The sequence below is a fragment of the Hemicordylus capensis genome, chromosome 4 (assembly GCF_027244095.1).
Source record: "Hemicordylus capensis ecotype Gifberg chromosome 4, rHemCap1.1.pri, whole genome shotgun sequence".
Taxonomy (NCBI): Eukaryota; Metazoa; Chordata; class Lepidosauria; order Squamata; family Cordylidae; genus Hemicordylus; species Hemicordylus capensis.
In genome coordinates, this window is record NC_069660.1 from 175,216,540 (window position 1) to 175,233,454 (window position 16,915).

The window sequence follows — 16,915 nt, forward strand, 5'->3', positions numbered from 1 at the left end:
TCTTATGTGCAGTGATAAATAATGCCTACCTCAAATGATGTTCTCTTGCCATGGACATAAAAGTATACCTTTGAATTGAAACAGCAGTTGTTGTTTTTAAAAAAGGAAAGCAGTAAGAAAATAATGCTTATGTTCTGTCTCCCCCACTTCCTCACCCCTCATCAAGGGAGAATGTATGGGGCTGATGATTTTTTGCCAGTGCTGACTTATGTTGTGGCTCAGTGTGACATGCTGGAGCTAGATGCTGAAATTGAGTATATGATGGAGCTGCTGGACCCATCTTTGCTACATGGAGAAGGTAAATGCCCTTGAAGCTTTGTGGATGACTCTCCCCAGGAATGTGACTACTGATAGCTTGTCTGCATAGAGCTTTTAAAGGAATCCCAAAGCCTATAACATGTTGCCAATCACTTACTAAGTAATTCCTACAAACAAAACAAAGATAACCCCAGCCAAACAAGATAATAAGTCTTGTGTCCCTGACTGTGTGAAGAGTGCGAGGAGGGAGCTTTTATCCATGAATATGCATTCTCTTAATCCTGGAAGTCAGAAATTGGGACTTGGCACAACAATTTGGATGGTGATGAGTGTGTTTATGTTTCCTGAGCAGCAATTTGGATTCAGTGTGGCTTAACTAGTTCAGACTGGAATCTTAGACCCGGCCATGTATCCTAAGGTGGGGTCTCAAAAGGGGTGTGAAAATCTCTCTTATTAAATACAGTTGTACCATATTCAGGCAACATGGATAGTTTTAACTTTTTTGAAACTGGCTTTTAGAAGCCTCAAGAATAACTCACCTGTGCTACAAAGCTGTTTTTCTTCAGAGACCAGGAGGTTGCAACAAGTCTTCTTTAGATGTATATTGGTATTTTGTAGGTTTGTGCTGGACATGATATCTAGCTAATGTTCTAAGTGATAGTTTTTTCAGAAATAAAGACATTTCCCTGCAGGTAGAGCTGACTCATTTCTTCATGGCATTAATCATGAACAACTTCCAACAATGTAGACCAGTTCCATACAGTGGACTAATGTATTAAAGCAGGCTTCCCCAACCTGTGGCCCTCCAGATGTTGCTGAACTACAATTCCTATCATCCCAGCCACAATAAGTTGTAGCTGGAGGTGATAGGAATTGTAGTTCGGCAACATCTGGAGGGCTGCAGGTTGGGGAAGCCTGTATTAAAGTGTACATTCAGATTGTGCCACTCCTTTTCTATATTGCAATCAAACATCCTCTATATGTTAAGCACAAAGTTCCTTCCAACACTTTGGTAAGGAGTGAGTGGAACTGAAGAACATTAGCAAAACATCTGCATTAATAAATAACACACGTCATTTAAATAGCAACCTGGTGTTTTGAGTGATTCACATCCAGTATCTCAGTAATCTTTACAAAAGCTCTGTAAAGTGGACTAGTAGCAGTATCCCCATATTGCAAATGGTGGAGGCGGGGATGCTGAGGCTGAGAGAGGGTGCCTACAGCAGAGGCAGGATCTGAATGGAAGACATTCTGGTTTTTAGCTTGGTATCTTAGTACTGCACTATACTAGCCCTCACTTTTACTCCTCTTAAGGTACTTACATGTTACTATTTTTGATCTTTGTATCAATTTTCTGATTTTTGTATCTCGTCTTTGAATCAAAAGAAGCATGGGTTGGGGAGGTTCCACAGTTCCTGACTTCCCAGTGCAACTCAAAACATACTCCTCCTGCCATGTGCCTATTGTAAAATATTAGGTTAACTACTGCCAGAGAAGGTAATATGTCAATCAGTCTATTCTTAGAAATTCCCCTTGACTACAGGCAGGCTTTTTGAGAAAGAGTGGCTTTCAATCACTTTGGGTGACTTTAAACACAAACACACACACACACACACACACGAAGGGTCTGGAATTTGTCTCCCATTATAAAGAACGCAGTAAGATTATTCTCAATTTTCCCCTGCATCTGTGGTTGTTTGGCTCACCATAAGCCTGGAACAATGAGATATTCTAGAAGTCCCTCCCCTCCTGGACAGCTGACAGCAAAAGATTGCTGAAGACATTCAATCTGGCAAGGAACTTCTCTTTCCAAGAGCAAAACAAAATCAAACTTGGCCAGGCTTCTGGCCAAACAGCTGGACGTTGATGTTCTCTTGACTTCCAAACTGCATCAGACTTTCCTGTGTGTACACTGGTTATAACAAATTTCATTTCCTTTTCCCAGAAATTGTGGGGGTGGGGGACAGAATTCCATTTAATGTGGGAGAGCATTGAGTATAATGGTACTGAAAGATGTGTAGAGCACCAGAGCATAGGACCACCATGGAGAGACTGTTAAAGCAATACTGTGGTGTTACTGATCTTTGTGATCTTTGTTAATGTCCATTGTGGATAAAGGGCTGCAAAACCAGGAGAAGAGAGCAACTCTTAACTGTCCGTGCTGGTGATTGCAATAACTGTTTTTCAAACCTTTGGTCTGTGAGGAACCCTCCCTATTAAGGCAGAGACTAAATGGCCACCCCACTTGCAGTTGGTGAAATTCAAGGTATTTGGGGGAGTAGAGGTGAAATACACCAGGGCCATAGCAGCATTCCTCCCGGTAGTCACTATCTGGCAGCTCTCCCCACTCCCCCCCCCTTTTTTTTTGCTCCAAAGACACCAAAATGATGCAATGTCATCACATACAGTAGAGTTTAAAAAAAATTAATGCAGGAGCTACTGTCAGAGGAACACTATATGATGACAGGAGCTTGGGGTGGTGTGTTTTTGGTTTTTGTTTTAAAAGACAGCAGCCAGCAGCAGAACTTCTGCAGCCCTGTTAAATCTTGCATGCATCCTGAACTCCACCCACACACACTAATTTCAAGGTGAAAGTTCTCAGTGAACATCTCAACCCTATTTTCTGCATCAGTTTCGCTGCCACAGAATTCCGCATTGCAGAGAATTCAGAGGCATTTTTAAGCATGATTGACCATGTCATCTGAACCTCACTGTTGCCTCATATGATCTGAGAGTTCCGTGATGCTTTCCTGTAGCTGTGCATTGCAAAGCTGCCAATGATGAGGATTTTGTAAGGGAAGTCCATTTCTTTTATGGGTTGGGTGGTAGGTAGCTCCCATCATGTCCTACCACACCACCCATTTTGGTCTCCTTAGGAGCTACCCATGGGGAACAATGGGATGTTTTGGGTTCCCCCATTGTTCCATATGGCTGGAACCAGCTGCATTCAGAGTGCACTGCACAAACGTTTTGCAGTGCATTTTGAAACCCTGCCTTGAAAAACATTGTAGTAGCACACAGTAAAAGGGAATCTGTCCCTCCCAACATAGAACACACATTTCAAACACAGTCCAAAAATGGCCAAAAAAGTATCACTGGCCTAGAATCCACAGCCAGCTGCAGTAACATCATTGGCACAAGTTGCTCTCTCACACATAATTATGACTCCTTACATTCCTAGCATTGCAACAGCTGCCACAGCAACACCCTTACTTAGCAGCGAGCATAGCCATAAACTCAACTTGAGCAACTTCAGCCACACTTTGACTGAGTACACCTTGCAATGCAGATTACAGAGCAGACCAGAGCAGTGAGTGAAGCACAAGTTAGTGTCAAGGCTGGACATGGAGCTCATCACAGAAATATCTCACCAAGAAATCTCTCTCTCTCTCTCTCTCTCTCTCTCTCTCTCTCTCTCTCTCTCTCTCTCTCTCTCTCTCACACACACACACACACACACACACACACACACACACTACACACACCTGCCACGGTCAATTTCTTGCCACAACGCTATCTCACAAACAAAACAAACCGCAACTCAAAGAAGGTCTATCACTGGCTACTAGTCTGGTGACTGTGGGCACCTCCAGCCTCAGAGGCGTTTGTGTTCCCTCCCTCCCTCCCCCTAACCAATGGGGGCACAGTTGCCCATGGCAATACTTGATTTGTTTGCTAACAAGCCAACAAAGAAGCAACAAGATCGCAAGCCAATTGGAAGCTAGTGCCAGAAAACCAATCAGCAAGGGAAAAACAGGCCTCCAGAATGGTTCTCAGAATGTCAAAATGTTTCGATCGAAACAGAGATGGCTCTGCTCTGAGCTCAAGACAGGCCCCCTTTTAAGAGGTTCTGTTCTGAGCTTGAAACACTTGAAAACGACCTTTCATTGGCAAAACATTCTGCACATCCCTACTACCTACCCACCTCTTTCCCTCACCATGCTTGAGCTGACTGACCAAATCTCCCTGCCTTTGATCTCTCAGGAAGTCCTCCTTCCACTTAGCTCCATGTTCCATTCTCTAAACCGCTTCTGCCTCCCAACCAGAAATAGACCAGGCACAGTTTATTACAGTAGTGTCCACTAGTACTGAATATTAGATAACAGACTGGTCTTGTCTGTCTAGGAAAACTGTGGACACGATGACTGACCTCCTTGCTAATGAAGTACATGCCTTAGAAGGGTCTGTGGGAATGCACCAGGAGTGCTCATGCAACTCCCCAAGTCTTGCTGCACTTCCGCTCTTGTGCAAGAGCACTACTACTTTCAAGCATTGCTCGCACTCTGATTGATTTGTTTGATTGATTGATTAAGTGCTGTCAAGTCAGTGTCAGCTCTTAGTGACCACATCGATAGATTCTCTCCAGGATGATTTGTCTTCAGCTTGGCCTTTAAGGTCTCTCAGTGGTGCATTCATTGCTGTCATAATCGAATCCATCCAGCTTGCTGCTGGTTGTCCTCTTCTTCTCTTTCCTTCAACTTTTCCCAGCACTCTAGAAGAGCAGAAACATGTTGGTGCAGGTCAGCAATGTTTTTCTGTTCTTTCAGAGCACTTTCAGAGTTTTAGCAACGCTCAGAAGTATTAGCCCCTTAAGCAACAGCACATGTAGGGAAGAACCTGGGGAGTTGTGTGAAGGCTTTTGGCACATCCCTGCAGAGCCTCCTAACACGTGTGCTTCATTCATCAGAATGCTAGCCAACAATCCTCTTCTGTTCATTGCTTCTTTCTTCACTTTTAACCAAGCTGTTGGGTGGTTTTGTGTTCATAACACTCTTCTCTCGACCTTCTTCGCAGGGGGCTACTATTTGACAAGTGCATATGGAGCGCTTTCTTTAATCAAGAATTTCCAGGAAGAACAAGCAGCCCGGTTGTTGTGTTCAGAAGCCCGAGATACCCTCCGGCAGTGGCATAAGCGGAGGACAACAAACAGAACAATCCCGTCTGTTGATGATTTTCAGGTACAGTTTGTGTCTTCCATACAACGTTGGTGCTAGAACATGGGGCCCCTCAGCTGTATGCCTTTGTGGGCCCTTTGGCCAGGGGAGTGGTACAGCTGCATTGGCAGCTCTTTTTCCTCTTTTACCACTAATACAATGCTTCTGCCCTCCCCATGGCATCACTGGACACGGCAATGGGGTGAGGCATTGCATTATGGGTAAGGAAATGTGGCAGCCAAAAAGCACCCTAGGCCGCCACCGCTGCCACCATAAAGATAAGCCTCCTGCAAGCCCATGGGGCTTACTTTAGCAGCAGCTCTGCTCAGGCAGCTGGCATATTTTTATGTTCTGTAATGCTCCCATTGCTGTGTCTTCTGACTCAATGAAGGGGCATTGCAAAACTGGTAAAGGAAAACAGCAGCCACCAACATGACTGCCAAAGGTGCTCTGCCTTCTGCCACTGCTAAGAATTTGGGAGAGGCTAATGTTAGCAGTAGTGGCAGCAGTTTGGAGCCCTTCTTGGCAGCCGCACTAGTAGCCACCCTTTCTTTTCTACCAGGGCTTCAGGTGGTCATAGGCTCTAAGCTCTCCTGAGCTGGCCAACCCCTCATGCCAGCGTTGTTCCAGATGATGATTTTTTTTGGTGCAGCTGTGATCTGTACAAATCAGAGAGCCAGTGTGGTACAGTAGGTAGAGTGTTGGATTTGGACTACTTTGAGTGACGTTGGTTCAAATTCCCCATCGTCTGTGAAGCTCAGGACAGAACTAGATGCAACAGGGGGCATCCTGTGCCCACCTCATCCGCCTATAAAGCAGGATGTTTGAGAAGCAGTGTCCATCTTTAATGGACACATGTTTTTTAAAAGTGTGCAGGAGAGTCACACTGAACCCCACCCCCCCTTTCTCCCATGCCTCACTTCCTCTCTGTCCTGCTTCCCCTTTGATGCAGGGAGTGAACCAAGAAGTAGGGAAAGTGCCTAAAGCAACCAAATGTGTGGTGCAGAAGTATGGAACATTTCCTTGTTCTCCTTTCCTTGAGAAAGCAGAATCTCTCCAGCCCTCAATTTGCATATGTGTGGGAAGAACATAAGGAAACAAACACACAGCTGTCACCCTCCCTTAATGTGGCCTTCAGTGAATGGCCTTTGACAAATCACTCACTTGATGTAACCTGTTTCATAGGGTTTTTGAGATAATCCCCATGCATTGCAACCTGCAATCCCTTGAGGAGTCTTTAATAATTTTAAACATCAAGTATTGTTGGTGTGACTGCAGAATCTCAGTGGTTCCTTTTTTTGCAGAGAGATCTTACAGAGTAGTGGTGGACAGCTGCTTTTTTCAAGGCACTCTGAGAACATGTTCCTCTTTAAATAGTTTGTTTTTATGTCTCACGTTTCCACTAGACAAGAGGTGCCCAAGGCAGTGGACATTAAGGCACAATTAAATTACACAACTTAAAAGCAAAAGACAATGCAGAGTGATAAAAGGCTCTTTCTTGGGGGTTGCGGGGTTCAGGATGGAAAATGTCCACTTCTGAGGCTTCAGGTGTTGCATCTGCTGTTGCTGAGGATCTTTCAACTGCTGCTCTTTGAAGGTTCTCTGCTGACTCTAAGGGAAAAATAGACTCACATCCTGGAGGTTTTCTACTGAAGTAGCACCAGATGTGTTTGTCCCTGAAGGGCAGGATATCTTCTCACACTTCTGACGTTACATCTCTCATCTTGGTATAGGTGTGTTAGCCTGCTAATAATAGTTTGAATTAAACTTGCTTCAGAGGCAGTTTATACATTGTGATAATGGGTATTGTTAGCTGAAATTTATGTTTTATTCATTCATTCATTCATTTGATTTCTATACCACCCTTCCAAAAATGGCTCAGGGCGGTTTACCCAGAAAAATAATAAATAAATAAGATAAATAGTGTCATGGCCAGAAACCGCCAATATTTTGGACTGCAATTTTATCATCTGGAGGCCTTCTAAGCAAAAATAAACTTGTATGCTGTTTCCCCCACTTAAGAATCAGTTTTGGGTTGTTACATCCTGAATGTACATGTTGGCCTATATTTGACCTAGTCCCTCCCTCTAGTGACTCATTCCATGTAGCTGGACAAACTGTGTTCCAACAAGCATATTCTGTCCTTCCTCTCTCTCTTCCTTCCTCATTTCTATTTTCTTCTCTTCCTATCCTCTTCCTCCTTTTCTTTCTTTGAATCTCCTTCCTTCATATCTTGCTGTGAGATGCTTTTTTCCTCTTACATTAATATGTGATTTTTAAATAAGTAATCTGTTACCACTTTTCAATTATTTAATTAAAAGAGAAAAATGTCATCTTAGTATGGAATAAATGGCACTTGTACAAAGTGCAAAAAAGGGAGAAATGTCCTTGCAGAATGAACATGCAAGAAACATGGGAATAACTGATAGGGATAAAACATAGCAAGAATTCACTAGGTTCTCTCTGATCTCTGTATTGTATGGGTGAAATATAGAAATCAATCACATGTAAAACAGAAAACAGGAATGGTATGACAAGAAAGTTCCAACAGTCCTTGCATAGAATGAGCACCGCTTACTCTGGTACTCAAACTGGACTCTGCAAAAGGTGCATAAATCGCCTTGCAGAGAGAATTTTCTGAGCTTCCTTGTCATACAAGGAATATCTTGTTGAAGCCACTTTGTTAATACAGTACATTAAAAAAACACCTTAAAAGCATTGGTTCTGAACAATTGCAAAGTGTGCTGTTCACATTAGTAATGTTGCAGATGAAGTCCCATTTGTGTCAATGGCCTTCTGTCCAAGATCAAGCAGAAACAGTCTGTGTGTTATTCCTGGCCTGAGAGTTCTGCGTATAGAAGTGATATTTATGCTCTTCCCTGGACCTTATATCATTTTCCCTCCTGAACGCTGCTGCATGTCGTATCAACCTTTTTGATAATAGAAGTTTCTTAGCATTATGACTGCTCCTCAGAGAAAACTTAGTGACATCTTGGCACCCTCTACATGCGGCCAAGTGTCAGCTCAGTGAGTTCAACCTGGCCACATAGTGAAGTAGTTGAGCAATAGCTCTGTTGCTCATCTAACATGCTGTTTACCTTCAATAAGATGACTTAGAAAATGTATAAGCCACCTGATATGTTGATAAGTAAGCAGAAGAAATGTCAGAGCCATTAGACGAGTCCTTTACCACAGGGGCAAGATGCATAAGGATTCAGTCAATCATCACACATCTGACTGCATGAAGAGGTCATGTGAATTGGCTCTGAGGTTATTTTCCTGCAGCTATGGATTTCAGACATTGTGCCTTCAAGGAACACGCACTATATCAGTTTGTCTGTCATGGAACCCTTGCATGTTGCAAAGGATTCTGGTTCATTTTCTAATGTACACTCGATTCACACATGGCACTGGAAAAGCCTATCGGTCTCACCACTACGTGAATTAAGTGCACTTTACAGCACACACAATACGTTTCCACTGTTATCTGTTGCGGAGGGGACACCAATAGTAGTGGGCAAGCGGTCTCTTGGGAAGCTTAGCTACCATTACTGGTTTCCTCCTTGAGGATAGGAGGACTGTAGCCCAGTGGTAGAGCATTTGCTTCTCATGTAGAATGCCCCAGGTTCAATGCTGAGCATCTCCAGGAAGGGCTAGGAAAGACTTCTTCCTGGAACCTTGGAGACCTGTTGCCAGTCAGGATAGACAATATGGAGCTAGAGGGACCAATGCATGGTCTGACTCAGTATAAGGTAGCTTCCTATGTTGGAAGACCATTGACTGACATAGCAGCAGGAAAAGTTACAGCTAATTTCAGTGATGCAAAATAAGTTTGAGATCCACAAAACAGATGTAAGTAGGTCGTGGTCTTTTGCTGAGATCTTGAATGTGATTTTTATTTATATACCCTGGTTTTTTTCACTCCACAGAACTATCTTCGAGTTGCATTCCAGGAAGTAAACAGTGGTTGCACAGGGAAAACGTTGCTAGTGAGACCATATATTACTACAGAGGATGTGTGTCGGCTCTGTGCTGAGAAGTTTAAAGTAGATAATCCCGATGACTATAGCCTCTTCCTTTTTATCGATGACACCTGGCAGCAACTGACAGAAGACACCTATCCTCAAAAAATCAAAGCTGAATTGCACAGTCGACCACAGCCCCAGGTCTTCCATTTTGTCTATAAGCGCATCAACAGTGACCCTTATGGGGCCATTTTTCAAAACGACAACAGTGACCACGCTTCATAAAGCTGATGCTTTTTGTTGCTGTGTTTTAAGTTGCTGAAGGCATTCTTAGCATGCTGACTGACTTTTTGAAATTACATGGTCTTCAGGGCTCTAAACCAAATGCCCAATAAGAACGTGAACAAAAGCCATTATCACTGACTGTAAAAATATGTATATAATAATCTGGCCAGTTGTACAGTCTGTATCACAGTGGCGTGAGAGCATACAGCCAATGGAGCTGAACTTAATGGATCGCAGTTCTGCTCAAATATACTGCACTATGTCCATCTGCAGGTCTGCTCAACATTTTACTCTAATCCTTGGTTCAAGCACTATCTTTCAGTTAAGTATATTGATGGCCAGACCTACTTGCTGGTGGGCTGACCATTTTACCAGCGTACATATGCAATACTGTCCGATGCAGGGCATCAATAAACTCTGTTATATGGATGGTAACAGCCTTCTCTAAAATAGATTTAAATTATTATTTTACTGAAGGCAACATTTTTTTTAAGTATTTCACAGAAATTTTATAGCAGTTGCAGGTAAACTGAAATGATTGGTTCTTAAAATATTTTTTTAAACTATAAAATATTATATAATTATGCATGTGATTTTTTTAAACATACATATACAAAAATAAATCTCTTGCTGGTTTTAGAGTATTGCATTGAACAATTTTGTGGGGTGAGGGTTTGCTTTTTTTTACCCTGATTTATTGGGGTTTTAAAAATATAAAACTTTTTTTTTTAAAAGATATGATTCTGTAAGCAATACGTCCATTTGACAAAGCATTCTACAAACCTGACGTACTATTTTCTGGGTTACTGTTTATAGACTGTACTCTTGAATGGACAGATAAATGTGACGAGAGATTTGAAAGAAAACAATGTAGAGGGTAATGAGTGAGCTTAACCTGCTTTAGGAATGAAATGTGTTGGGATGTATTCAAGATCACTTAGCACAATTTAGTTGCTCCTTAATGCACATTAAGCAACTTGTTATACACAGACTTGAAATCAAGGAATGGGAAAAGCTGGACAGTTTTTTGTGTCCTTCTGATAGTTCATTGTATATGTGTGTGTGCAGAATGCAGATTCTGTTTCCTGTTGGACATTTTGGAATTGAAGCTAGGTGACAGTCATTACAAATTTAAAAAATATGGTTTTGTGAAGATATCTCTAGTCTGCTGGTTCAGGCTACTTGCAGAATATGGGTGAAGGGGCTTGTGAAGGAATTCATTTAATTGTTTAAGGTATTATAAGTATGTAAATTGATTTGACATCTGCTGTGTTAAAACAGCAGGAAAATGAATTGGTGCATTCATGGTTTTATACATACTGAAGCAAGCAACATCAAACATGTTTGATTGTGGCTGAAAAGGCAAATGTAGTTTTCAAAGGTATTGTGTTACAAATGGTAAGTTTCCCTTTCTAAAGGCACCAGAAAACCCAAACCTTGTGCCTGGTCAGTGCATGGATCCAAATGAGATGGATTGTACTATTTCCAACTGCAGGTGTGCAACTGTGTTTTTGAAAGCTCATTTACATTAAAAAAACAAAAAAACCTTTCAAGTGGAAAGCTAGTCCAGTCCAGTCCATTCCCTCCTGTGTTCTCCCCAATTTGTTGGTAGTTGGAGGTTTTTTAGGTTTTTTACTTGAAGTGTTTGTTACATGAGGAAGCATTCTGAAATGGCACTCCTCACTTGTAGCCTGTAGTGATACACTTCCCTCCAGTCACCTCAGGATTCTACCATATTCAGCTGCACATAGCACTTACATTTTTTATATACCGCTTTATAGCCGGAGCTCTCTAAGCAGTTTACAATGATGTAGCATATTGCCCCCAACATTCTGGGTACTCATTTTACCGACCTCGGAAGGATGGAAGGCTGAGTCAACCTTGAGCCCCTGGTCAGGATCGAACTTGTAACCTTCTGGTTACAGGGCGGCAGTTCTACCACTGCGCCACCAGGGGCTCTTATTGCATGTGGTCCAGGTCTTAGAATGCAATCCTAACCACACTTACCAGGCAGTAAAACCTACTGAACTCATTTGGACTGACTTCTGTTTAAACATGCATAGAACTGGGCTGCTGGAAAAGGAAATTGAATGTGTGCAGATTAGAAAGTGCATGACACACCACAGGCCTTTGAGATGTGAGAGCCTTGGCCTCTTAAAAATTCAAAAAATAAAAAAATAAAATCCAAGAGCAGAAACATGGTAGACATCCAGTGACATGGTGAGAAATTTCTTTTCAGCCTTAAAGATGGCAAATTTGTATATCCTGAACGAGACTTTGAACCAGTTCTTCCAAAAAAGCAGTCCATTCTCCCTACCACCTGCACCTAGCTGTGGTAGTCCCTGGAACCCAGAGGAAGCAGGGGAGAGTGTGTGGAAGGAAATGCAAGTGGAGACACTTCTCCTGTCCCAGTAGGTTACGACTGAACCATTATCCTCTAATACAGGGCTGCACAACTTGGGCCCTCCAGCTGTTTTTGGACTATAACTCCCATCATCCCCAGCCACAGTAGCCAATACCCAGGGATGATGGGAGCTGTTGTCCAACATATGCAGGATAGCCTAACTTGTGCAGCTCTGCTCTAATATATTATCCACTAGATACAGTTGTCCAGATTAACTGTTAAATGGTGGTACCAACCCCCCCCCCCCAATTCAGATAATTGTGTAATAGATTTTTTAAATCCTGGATCTCAGTAAGTATTGTATCACTGAGATGCACGATTTTCAAGAATCTTGCCAATCTGAACAGTTAAAGTGTTTTCCAAATCATGTGAATGCTCCAGGATTGTGAAGATAATTGTCTGCCTCTGCAAGTCAATTCTGTATGTAATGATATGTAGTTTTTGTTGATTTGCCACATATCTGCCACCCTGACATGTGTTTATGTTGTATTTCATTTTGTAAATGATAAAGTGATAGTTTTTGCACATAATACCTTGTACTACTTTACTGTAACTAGTGGGTGCGAGTGTACGTGTGTGCGCACGCACGTTAAAGTCATCTGTGCCTAAATAGCCATCAGTGTCTTCTGTCTGTAAGACCTAGCCATACATCTTTTGAAAGTATGATATCGTCCAGCTTCTGTAGGTTTGCTGTCAGCTGAGATGTCACACCTTTACAACTATCAAAGCGCTTTTACAAAGGTGCTTCACACCTTTACAACCCTGTCACTTAGTAACTGGCAGCTGAATATGTTGAAAAGCATTGTCTTGACTGGAGGTGTTATGACAGTTTTGCCTGTTGTGTTCAAACTATCATAACTTATGTACACATGCTGCAACAATGAACATGCATTTGTAAACTCCGCCCTCCCGCTCCGCCTTGTATTTTCAAGTTCACATTTAATTTTTTAGGTGTAACCTAAGATGTTTTAAGTGCAAACAAATGGGCGGGGGGGGGACACTTCTGTTTGCAAACATGTAGCCTATATCAAACAGGGAGCCAGACTTAGCTGCGATTCTCTGTGGAGCAAACTGCTTAATATGTGAAAATGCTCCTAGGCTAATAATTCCTAATAAATTAGGAATTTATTACTAGTTGGTGCCAAACCTGCAGGAGCTATTCTGTATTGTACTGCTACCACCTCATCCCATCTGTACTGTAGCAGATGGTATATGGAAGTGAGGGCACTTCTGGGCATTACCTTCCCTAAAGACAGTAGTCCCGGCACTTAAAGTGAGGTCGGAAATGTCTCACAACGAGGTCCTTGTTTGTTCTGAGACTTTGAGCATTAGTTGCTGTTCCCTTGTGCCAATAGCTTCTGGTATGTTTAGACTAGCAACAGTCTCTGTAGACCAGGGTTGCACAACTCAAATGCCCTGGTGGGCCGGAACCATCTACAACTTGGCGTGCAGGGGCCGAGGTCAATTTTTAGCATATTATTACATTAAAATTAAAACTTGTGAATCTATCCCCCCTGTCAATGGACCCATAGTTTCAACCAAGGGTAGTGGCCAGAAAATAGGTCCTGTCCCTGCTCAATCAGTGGGGCCCCTGGAGTGCATGCCAGCCCCAAACAAATGCCAAATCCTATCCTCTCCCTAAATTCTTTCTGCTTTCAGGCTGCAATGCTAGGTATACTTATAGGGGAGTAACATGGGAGTTACATGGCACACCAGTGGAGCATAGTTCTAAGAAAGCATGCACAGGATGGCACTATAAAGCAGTTTCCCGCTCCTGTGTTGCTGCAGGGTACCTGGGGGCCAGTAAAATAGTCACTGCGGGCCGAATCCAGCCCCCGGGCCTTATGTTGTGCAGGCCTGCTGTAGACAGCAGCACAACAGCTCACAGTGGGCAAAAGCACTCTGTTACTCTGTTCCCTGGAGAACAGCAACTCGCTACTTTAGACCTGGTTTAAGAAGATTTGTGCATATCTCCTGAAACAGCTTACACCACAGCTGGGGTTGCCAACTCCAAGATTGGCCTGGGTCTTCAGGAATTGGCATCAATCTCCAGGTGCTTATTGAATGCAGTCCTGGAAACTGTAATAGCTTGATAGTGTGTGGGGTGTGTGTGTGTGTGGGGGGGGAATCTCCAGGAATAGTTTCAGTGAAGAGATGGCAACCCTAGCCACAACAAGTAGGACTGGTTTTACTTGGTTGTGCAGACAAGTCTTTGAGAAGAAATATCCAACTATGTAAAATGCTAGGTAGAAGAAAACCTGGACGTGTTTGGGGATTCTTCAGTAAAAATGAAAGTTTGTTTGAAATGGTGGACTGGGAAGAGGGTAAAGAGCAGCAGAATAAGATGGAAGCTGGCACAGACTCAAGGTATCTTTTAAAGGAGGCACTTTGCACCCTTTTCCCTTTAAAGAAACATCTTGGCCTTGAATTAATCCCGATTTAGAATGATCAGACAATTTTGACTATGCTCCTGCCTACTGCTAAACTTTGCTCCTCACAGACTGAACAAAACAACTGAAACTGCTCAGAACCAGCGCCTAATTCATGTGTTTTTACTTAGCAAATTAAAAGAAAAAAGCTACTTTAGAGAGAGATTAGGAGTGTCCTGCTGGCTAATCTTGCTCCACAACTATTTGAGCTATGTTTGAAATGCCACTACCTCCAAATCAACTCCCATCTCAGGTTTGTTGGGCAGCTACGATGCAGTGGAGAAAGTAGGGATGAGGAGGGAGACGGCTGTATAAAAACTGTGTCTGAAAATGGTGGACTGCAGAGGAACAGGACCAAAACAAGCACACACAAATTCATGATTACTTTCCCTTCTGTTCGTAGTCGCATGTTGTTTAACAAGTCATTCATTTATATTTCTTTTTCTATAAAAGCATTTTATCTGTCACTATTCCTGACAGCAATTTTGAAGTATATACATGAAATGAAAAGCAGTTTTTATCTTTGCAGAAGCCAATATCTGCTTAAGTATTAAACTAGATTTTTTAAATTTGAAGATGGCAAATGGTGAGCAAAGATGTGAGAGCAAAGAAGATCCAGCTACAAAAGGAAGACATGACTAACTTTTAGGGAGGACTTACTAGAAATGTAGTATATACAGAATGATCAGATACTTACACAGAAGTAAGTGCCAGTGCTTTAAGTGAGCTTTCTCATAGGGTTGTGGTTTTAGAATTGCAAGACATAAATAAGAATGGGCACAGTCCAGCCAAATGTTAAGCACCTTTAAAACCCACTTATTATCAACAGAGTTAAACATGTGCTTAAATCTCTCCTATGTAAATACATCAAAGGCGTGTAACTCTTAGCTGTGGTTGGATCTTGCACAGTGCCTTTTTTCATGGCTGAAAATGGTTTTTTGGGTCCTATTGTGGAGACTTCCTTTTTTATAATATTCTTACATTAAGATTGTGGTATTTTAAGCAAACATTTGTAGTGCCTCTATTTGTAAATTAAATTTCAGTTTAATTAAAAAGAATTTACTAGCTGAGTGATTTCAAATTCCTGTTGCAACTTTATTCTGAAAATGTTCTTTAATTTGACTTTGAAGTGAATGCTTGAAATGCATCTTGCACACATGCTGGTATTTCAAAATAGATATCTGCTTTTTATCTATATCATGCCTTTCCTCCAAGGAACTCAGAATGACGTGCACATGGGCACCTTGCTTATCTTCACAGTACCCCTCCAAGGAAATAGGTTTGACTGAGAAGGTGAAACTAGAAGTGGCAGTCGCAGCCAGGTTTGACTGATCACTTGTCTGCCGCCACCATATATAAAGCAGAAGTTGGGGCCTAATTATGACATCAAAAGGATTGTGTGTGAGAGAGAGCCTCTCTCCTGCCTCGCCTCACCATGGCGTATCACTGCAGGCATGTTCCTCCCAGCCTGGCTCACTTCCAGTATTTGAGCTGGGTTTGAAGAAAACTGCTAGGTTGATAGATTGCAGAAGGGTTCAGTTTCCTCTCACCTACATGCCTCTTTTCATGTTAAGGGTAGGCCCTACTTCCTTATTCCTCTGTATATGTGAGTAAGATGTGGCTGCCTCCATAACACCTAGTTTGGCCCTACAGAGCAGTGGGGCCCAACACTGAAATCCGCTACATCTCAATGGCAAGCAGAAACCACTGATGGCTATGCTGCAGTAGGGTGCGGTTCCATTTAGTCCCCTAGCCAGTGCCAGTTAAGAGAGTGCAAAAACCTATAAATTATGGAATAAGTGTGGTATTGCTTGCACGATGGCAGACTAGGCTTACAGCTTGTCCTGATGTTGAGAACTACAAGCTAATATGTAGCCACCAGGGGAAAGGATTGTAGTTTAGTGGCAGAGCACATGCTTTCCAAGCAGGTCTCAGATTCACTCCCTGACATCTCCACTTAGGGCTGGGAAAGACTCCAATCTGAAACCTGGAGAGTTGCTGCTAGTTGGCCTACTTACGTAGATGGCCTAAGGGTCTGACTAGGTAAAAAGCAGCTTTGTATGTCCATATAAGAAACCAGGAGGAGGCTAATTTCTCAAAATAGATGTTGCAGAGAGAAGATGCTATCTTAGACCATGCTGCATTTGCTTAATGTCGTAGAGGCTGATTTTAATCTACGAGACAGCTGTGATACGAGTTTCATAATTCAGCACAAGGAAGCTGGTATCTGTGCAATTCTTGGTCCTTTCCTGAGATAGAATCTTCAGTACATTAACATACATCCATGCTGCCCATTTATACAATATCTACCCTGTTTTTCTCAAGTATAGAACAAATGATGTAGCACAATGCAAATAAGGCATTTGGAGTGTTAACAGATCCTTGAGGTTTCTTCACATTCCACTGCTGGTGCTACTTGTGGAGGTGTAGTTTTTGTCAAGGCCATAGTGTGGTGAGGAAGGGTTCAATACACACTCCCCATGTGCCATCATAGTTCTGATCTTGATTATTATCCCCCGCACCAAACTGGTACTTAACTGGGGGTGGGGCAGTAAACTACCCATTTACATGGGTAAATGGACAGAGATAAGTTTTCCTCCCTCCCTCCTTTCATTGAAGCCAAATGCTGGGAAATTCAGG

At 42.4% G+C, this 16,915-nt stretch overlaps 1 protein-coding gene across 3 annotated transcripts in view; it reads left to right on the top strand.

Annotated features, from left to right (window-relative positions):
- The window catches only part of RIN2 (Ras and Rab interactor 2), a 126,754-nt gene extending 111,409 nt beyond the window's left edge, over positions 1–15,345 (top strand). For all 3 annotated transcript variants that reach the window (XM_053247249.1, XM_053247248.1, XM_053247250.1), the window contains 3 exons: positions 167–298; positions 5,053–5,216; positions 9,122–15,345. In XM_053247249.1, the coding sequence (XP_053103224.1) occupies positions 167–298; positions 5,053–5,216; positions 9,122–9,442 (617 nt within the window). In that variant the 3' untranslated portion in view covers positions 9,443–15,345. The remainder of the gene's footprint in view (positions 1–166; positions 299–5,052; positions 5,217–9,121) is intronic.
- Positions 15,346–16,915: the final 1,570 nt, after the last annotated feature.